General features: G+C 40.4%; 1 protein-coding gene across 1 annotated transcript in view; it reads right to left on the bottom strand.

Moving 5' to 3' along the window:
- The window catches only part of LOC107120023 (ryanodine receptor 2-like), a gene marked incomplete at both ends in the record, with an annotated part of 282,869 nt that overhangs the window by 128,173 nt on the left and 146,830 nt on the right, over positions 1-7,866 (bottom strand). The window contains 3 exons of the mRNA XM_015422666.1: positions 2,862-2,997; positions 5,664-5,847; positions 7,460-7,581. Coding sequence (XP_015278152.1) covers positions 2,862-2,997; positions 5,664-5,847; positions 7,460-7,581 — 442 coding nt within the window. The remainder of the gene's footprint in view (positions 1-2,861; positions 2,998-5,663; positions 5,848-7,459; positions 7,582-7,866) is intronic.

The following is a 7,866-nucleotide window of genomic DNA, read 5'->3' as shown; positions in this document are numbered from 1 at the left end:
AGGAGGAAATGGATGAGAATATGCTTGTGGGAGATCTGTCCGTGGAACAATTCCTGAAGATTTTAAGGGAACAGACTCAAAAGGGTATTGAAAAAGCCTGCACAAATTTTTTAGAAACAATGCATAATTCACAATTAGAAATAAAGAGGATCAAATCGAAGAGTGCATTGAGTCTCAAACCATGCTAAACAAAGAAGTGTGTGTAAATTCAACAGAAATGACATATAGTTTACAATTGCAAGTAAGGAAAGAGAGAAACGTGGGACAGTTTATTCAGAGGGACGTAGAGACCATAGGATGTTATCAAATGAAAGGATGCCCCGAATCTCGTTACACCAATTAAAGTAAAGGAAAGAAACCAACAAAGCCTCTGTATTTAAAAACAGAAACACTAAAAAAGAAGGTGCAAAGATGTTTCTTTATAGGTCAAGAAAAACTGAAAAAAAGAGAGGGAAAAACATTGTGGTAGGAAATGAAAGATGGACAATGAAAACCTGGAGTTGAGATGGTTGAAAGTTCAAAGAAAGAGACTAGAAAAAAATGTCCACACAATTAAAGAAAGAAGACATGCAGACATGTTACTTCAAAAAAATAGACTATTGATTTATAGGAGACAGGTTAAACTACATGAACAGAGTGAAATGTATGCTGCTGATGATATATGTCTAATTGGAAAAAATTGACCCTTAAATGCTTGTTATAATGGAATAGTTAATAGATAAAGTAAGGTGGTGATAAGTTAGGATTGGTGCTAGTAGACTGAAATGTCTGGATCTTTAGTTTTGGGGAAATTTAAAGGATGGTGGTGTATGAAAATGTTTGTCAATAGAATATGTTACTGAAAAGTTGACTTGTTAGTGCAAAATAAATAAATAAATAAAAATAAAAAATAGACTATTGATTCATAGGAGCTAGATTATAAATTATGTTTTGTGTTAGTTGATTTATATGTAGTTGGAAATGTTTGAATCCATAATATAAGGGGATAGTCAGGGAAAGTTAGGGATAAGGGTAGAGAGAAAGAGTTGGTGAGATAATAATAATGGGAAATGTTTGGTGTTACTTGTTGAATGTTTGAATTTCTATTCATAATTAAAAGGAAGGCAATAATAGTGAAAGTATTAAATAGTTAAGAATTAAACAAGGGTTTGAGTAGTTAAGAGGGATTTCTATTGGGAGATTGAAGTAGTTTTAGGACCTCTAAAGGGTAATATTAGTAAAAAAAAAAGTGTATTTAACTTTGGAATGGTTGATCTGTTGAAAAGAGGAAAGTAAACAGTTTTTTTCTTCTCTCTTTGTTTGTGATATGGAGATATTGTGGAGAACAACACTGATCTTTGATAAATTAATTTATAAGATCAATGTGAAAAATCTTTAAAAATAGCACAATTAAAAACAGGTGTTGTTAAGTCAGTATAAGTAATGCTAAGTATGTACTAAAATGTGGAATACTTTAAATACTTTGGTATAGGAGTTAGTAGGTATTATGATGTAAGATCTGACAGCTATTTTTTTGGCTTGACTGTGTTACGATACAAAATTTAATTCATGTATTTGTTGTCTAAGTTTGTGTTAATATGTTTATCCTATTATGTTTAAAAACTTAATAAATATATTATTAAAAAATTAAAAAATGCTAATGTCCCCTTCCCCAATGTCCCCTACACACACACACACACACCAAAGTCCTATATAATTTTATTTTAACTGATAAAATGAAATTGCTGAGCAGTCGGGTTAGAACAGATAAAAGGAAGTACTTCTTCACCCAAAGAGTGATTAACACATGGAATTCACTGCTACAGGAGGTGGTGGTGGCTACAAGCATGGACGGTTTCAAGAGGGAAATAAATAAACATATGGAGCAGGGATCCATCAGTGGCTATTAGAAACAAGGTATAGAAAGGAACTCTGGGGCAAGTGATGCTCTGTCTTCTTGGTCCTTGGGGAGGGGGGGAACTGATGAACCTCCTGATGGCCCCTGGTATTTTTGGCCACTGTGTGACAGAGTTTTGGACTGGATGGGCCTCTGGCCTGATCCAACATTGGCGTCTCTTATGTTCTTATGATACATATCAAAGTCCTATATTATTTTATTTTAACTGATGTACAAAAATATAAAATGAAAATCTTTGTATTTTAATCCAAGTATTATTTGTACTTTTCCTTCTAACAATAATGTGCCCTGAAGAGCCTTGCGTTCTTCTGACCAACACCGGCGCTTAGTAGTCCCTGGCCTGAAAGTCGTATGTTTCATCAAGGCCAAGGCCTTTTCAGCCCTGGTCCCGGACTGGTGGAACATGCTCCCAGATGTGATCACGTCCTGCAGGATCTGTTGCAATATGGCAGGGCCTGTAAAACAGAGCTGTTCTGACAGGCCTTTGGTTGAGGAGGTGGATGTCAAAGAATATCGGCCTCAAAAAAAAAAATAGAATATCGGCCTCCCCTTCAAACGCTTCAATTGTTCCATGGCCCTATTTATTTTCATTGGCACCAGGAGCAAGTAAGCTATTCCACCAGAATGATCCACCTCCTTCCCTGGCATGAACTTAGTGCACACCAAAATGTAACTAATACTGAGTTGCCAGTTTTAAACCAGTTATTTAAATTTTCACTCTGATAGAATTATGTTTATTATTTATATCTTATTTGACTGTTTGACATACTGTAAGCCCCTCTGTGCCTGTTCACGGGGTAGGGCAGGATATAAATCTCAAAAATAAAATAAAACAAATAATTTTGTTATCCTTGGTTAAAAAACTCTTTGATAACAGAAATGATGTAAACTTTCAGCTTTCTGGTATTTTCAATGTGCATGCTTTGATGTTACTAAATCCAAGTTACTCAAATGTATTTCTTACCTAATAATTCATATAATGAGTTTAGAATCGACTTCCAAGTCTCTCCTGCCTCCTTCCCAGCAACATCAGCAAAGTGAGCTGCACTGCTGTATACATGTAAGCGATCGATACATTCAAGCACCAAGTTGATCATACCCTGCAAGAAATAAAAGTGTTTAACAATAACTGCCATTTGTTCTGACACCAGAATCCCCTTCTAATATCAGAAAAAATAGCTTCAATTCTATGCCAATACTTACTAGGGACAGGCACGAACCTAAAAAATACCAATTTGGCTCAGGGTTTGGGGTAGCCCCTGAACCAAACTGAGCAAAAATGCCCCAAACCGAACTGGTGAGTTTAGGTCCCCCTTTCTCCCAGCTGTGGCTTGCCATGGTTGAGAGAAAGTGGGGATCACCTGGGAAGTGTTAACCCATCCATTTCTCTTCCCCCCACTTCAAAGCAGTAGGCAGCAAAATTGATGGGTTAAATAGCTACCAGCCATTTAAATCAGACATGTGGACCCACCCCACTTGGAAGCAGGGGGGGGAAGTGAAACCAACCAGTGAAATGGCTCGTAGCCATTTCAGCCTAACAGTGAGGTGGTTGCACCCATTCACTGTCAGGCTGAAATGGCTGGCAGCTATTTTAACCTAACAGCTCAGCTGTAGACCTGAGCTGCTTAATATCAGTCCAAGGACTCCAAACTGGGTCAAGTTCATGCTGAATTTTTGCTCATGAACCAGTTCGTGCCCATCTCTATAACTTACTTACTAAATAGCTTCAAATGTTTGTACCCAGTACATGGACTGAGCTTTGTAGGTAACAAGTAACATTCCCAAAACAGAAATAGATAAAAAGAAAAAATAATATGGGGAGGATGTCTACTCCTCTGTGTAGCATAGGGAAAGTGTATGGTAAAGTTGCTCGTCATAGAGTTAATAAATGAAAAACAGATTGCCTGGCACTGAATTTAGATAAGCTTTCCGCCAAAAGTATTCCCTTCAAAAAAAATAGCATAAAAGAGGGCAAAGGCCCAATGTACAGGTAGCGTTGAATATAGTAGATTTCTTCATAAATAATTATATAAAACTGTGGAACACGGCTGAAGAAGCCTCATAGTTGATCCCAGCTTCAACTTTCCTGGTTTGGTAGGATAGCTGGCATAAATATGCTAGTTAAGCCAAAAAAACTGTTCCTATTTGAAAAGATTCCAATCTCATTCCTGTGAACACAGCTGCAAATAATCATGAGAGTATTTACATTCCACCTAGCTGGGGTATATCTCTAGGAGGGCTGATATGCTGCAGTGAAGCACCTGATAGCTGGGAGGCGACTGGTTGAAAGAGATTTCTTAGAGCATTGGATAAGAATGTCTTGTTATGAAAACAACATGATTGTGCTGTGTAACAGATTATTATTGTAGTAGTCCATGTTTCTGTATGCTTTCTATTTTAGTTCCGACTTGAATTTTGATCGCCACAATGGAAGGGAGATGCAGCTTTGAAAAAGAAGACAGAAATATATTTATATGCCTAGGATATGTCGCTACATAACTTCCAGTTGTTGATCTATTATGGCTGCGGTCACACGGAGCATTAGCCACGCTACAGAGACGGAAGATAGGCGGATTTTCTGGGCGTGATCAAACAGCAACATCTGGGAAGCATAGAGCTCCCATGGTGAACCCGAGGCTTCCCGCCGAAGATGCGCCGTAAAAAAACTAGTACCTCTGAGATACTAGTTTACGAAAACCGCAGGGCAAGGGCGGGCGTCTGATCACGTTTCCGGTGGTAGCTCGTGGCATCCAGCACCCACCCATGTCCCTTCGCAAAAAGGATGTGTTTTTTTAAAGTCTCCACAGGATGCGCACAAACGCCCACCGGCACATGCGCAAACTGTGGTGAGGGGGGGGGGGAATCCCATTTGCCACGGAAGCAGTGCCTAGCAATTGCCAGTGTGATCGCACTGCACTGCTTCTTTGCCATGCTGCGCCGCTTCTTGCCCCCCCCCCCGCAATATCCAGCCCGTGTGATCGGGGCCTATATAGATCTGTCATACTGAGAACTTCAGAACTAGTAGTGTTACATTGTAGCTCATGATTGTTGCATTTTGAGAGAGTTGGGAACTTTATGTGTTACATTGTAACTCTGGCTTGGAGTTTTGTTTACTTTGCAAGTAAAATGGCTGGGAGCACTTTGTTCAAAGCCCACAGAATTGGACCCCTTAATCCACTTTGCTAGATACTTGGGGAGTCTTTAGTGGACAGGCAGCTCTAGTTCCCCTACAAGCTTTGTGTCATTTGGTTGAAAAACAGCCCAGCTCTCCCGAAAAAGTCCCCAATAGGGAATAATGGCAGAGCTGCCATTCTGGCTAGCTCCTTTTCCTTTCCTTCCTCCTTTGTGGGGCGAAGCCCTTATCCAGGGCCATTTTTTCATCTCAGCTCTGCAAGTAGAATGTTTGGCGCCCACAGAATTGGACCCCTTGGTCCAATCTGCTTGAAAACTGGAAGTCTCTAGATTAGAGGTAAGACTACATTCTGTGCAAATTTGGTACCATTGTCTTTAAAAATAGCTGCTCCAGACCCCATTGAAAATAACGGTTGTGAAAATCTGGAACCTGAAAAAAGTGGATTTGAAAACCAAACCAGTAATGAAAACCAAACCAAGCCAGCACATCCCTAGTCACAGACTCTCAGCCCAACCTACCTCACAGGGCTGTTAAGAGTATAAAATGGAGGAGAGAAAAATGATGTAAGCCATTTGGGGTGGATTTTTTTACAGCTTAAGGGCAACATACCAAAAGAAACAACAAAATGACTACCTCTTCCTGGAAGAGATTCTGCCTATTCTTCAGTGCTCTTAGTCGGTTCTGCTTCTCTTCATGTTCTAGATGTTCATCAGGTGGATGGAAGTAACCAATCAAATCCTGGAGACTAAGGCTGACTGACTCAATGGGTAAGTCAACAATGGAAGACTTTGCTTTCTTGCTGAGAGCATCAAGGCCCCTAAAATAAGAACATAAGAACATAAGAACATAAGAGATGCCAATGTTGGATCAGGCCAAAGGCCCATCCAGTCCAACACTCTGTATCCCACAGTGGCCAGAAATACCAGTGCCATCAGGAGGTCCACCAGTGGGGCCAGGACATTAGAAGCCCTCCCACTGTTGACCCCCCCCAAGCACCAAGATGACAGAGCATCACTTGCCCCAGAGTCCCTATCTATACCTTGTGGCTAATAGCCACTGATGGACCTCTGCTCCATATCCATAAAATGATTTAAACAATAAATCCATAAGTTTGCTACATGGTTTTAGTGTCGTTTTTGATGCTTTTACTACAGTGGCTCAAATTAATTTGGGTCATTCACCTTATCTTCATTAACAAATGTGTGGTGCATTTGATCTCTGACAGACAGCCTCTACTAGTGAAAGCCCTGGAAAACTTCAAAATTCAGTCTAAGAATGAAAATTATTCATAGCCACTTCTTTGCTTCTTTGACTCACTTTTCCTAAAACCCATGCAAGGGTTGGGTGGGTGCCACCTCTCCCTCACCATGTAAGTGCTGAGCAACCCCACCAACATCTTGTTCTGTGAAGACTGTGCAAGGGCCTCCTCTCCCTCACTGTGCAGGTGCCATACAACATTCGTGTGAGTACCATGTGATCCTGCCTCTCCCCTGCCACGTAAGTGCTGTGGAAGAGCAAGGGGTGCTGCCTCCCCCTCACCATGCAAGGGCTAAGGGCAGCCCCAACCCACGTGTGGAGCTGAGGCCATCAACCCACCAGGAAATGTCTTAAGGTCAATCTTCCCCAGCCTGTTGCTGCCAGATGAAAGGAAGAAAAGGAAGAAAAGCCCCAGTAAGTGTAACAGTGCCCTCAAGGGCTTTTGGTCCCCAAGCAGGCACTTGGGTTGTTTGGATGATAAAGTGGCCCTTGAAATGGTACTGTAATTCAGGATACAAATGTGTTGCATTTTACTAAGATCCTACTTCCTCTTTGTAGGCATCTCTATCTTGGGTGCTGCCTTCTTTTCCTTACGGCCAAATTAGAAGTGATGGTGTCCTCATGGCCACCATGAGAAGGCTGCTGCCATTTTAAAATGCCACAGCAAAGCACTCTTGTTTCCCCCACACACACACGCACATCTTATCAAGTGTTGAAATGGCTGCAACCCCACCCCCATTTTATTACCTGAAAAGGTGCAAGAGGGAACAAGTGTCCTGTGCTGTGAGCCTGATCAGGATCTGGCCCTCACAGCATTTTTAAGAACTTTAAAATGGTGGCAGCATTTTTATGGTGGCCACAGGGGTGCCATCACATTTAGTTTGACACTTTGTACACATCTATCCCACAGTTTGCTGGCTTTATAATTCAGAGTATGCATGCCTGTAACAAAAATAAGAGTTTTGACTAAAATGGAAGATCCATAAACAGGACCTCACTTAGGTCCAATACACATGCAACATTTACTTGTCATCATGTCCTTTATGCTCTTTCTTCTCCTTTATGATTATATTGCACCTATTTTCCCTCTTCAGTTCTAATTGTTGTTCATATTCCATCTCTGCCAAGGTTAATTTTAACCATAATCAGTTTTTAGCCAGCACCCAATTTACCTTATGAACCTATTGAAAAGGAAGACGGTACTACGAATTACTCGTGCTGTACGTGACTCTTCATGCTGAGATCTGGACAATGTTAGACCATCGTCCATATGGCCTTCATGGTGCATAATAGCCTGTAGTGAAAAATCAAACAGTAACGACAAAGAAGAACATGATATAAATGTTTACTATTTATATAGCATTTTTCCAAAGCGTTTGAAGAGCTTCAAGTTCACACACATTGGGTTGGTTCATATGTAACTATAGTTAATTCATTATGTGAACCTGTACCATCACTCTAATTGTACTTAGTTAAAGTATCTCAAACCAGGAGCTGAAGCTGGTTTATTAACCATATTTAGTCTTAATTACAGTTTCACATTATACACAAATGTGGCATCCTAAATTTATCCTAATTT

The sequence above is a fragment of the Gekko japonicus genome, unplaced genomic scaffold, assembly GCF_001447785.1.
Source record: "Gekko japonicus isolate JY-2015 unplaced genomic scaffold, Gekko_japonicus_V1.1 scaffold2167, whole genome shotgun sequence".
Taxonomy (NCBI): Eukaryota; Metazoa; Chordata; class Lepidosauria; order Squamata; family Gekkonidae; genus Gekko; species Gekko japonicus.
Note: the sequence above shows the minus strand (reverse complement) of the source record. Positions and strands in the feature narration are given on the sequence as shown.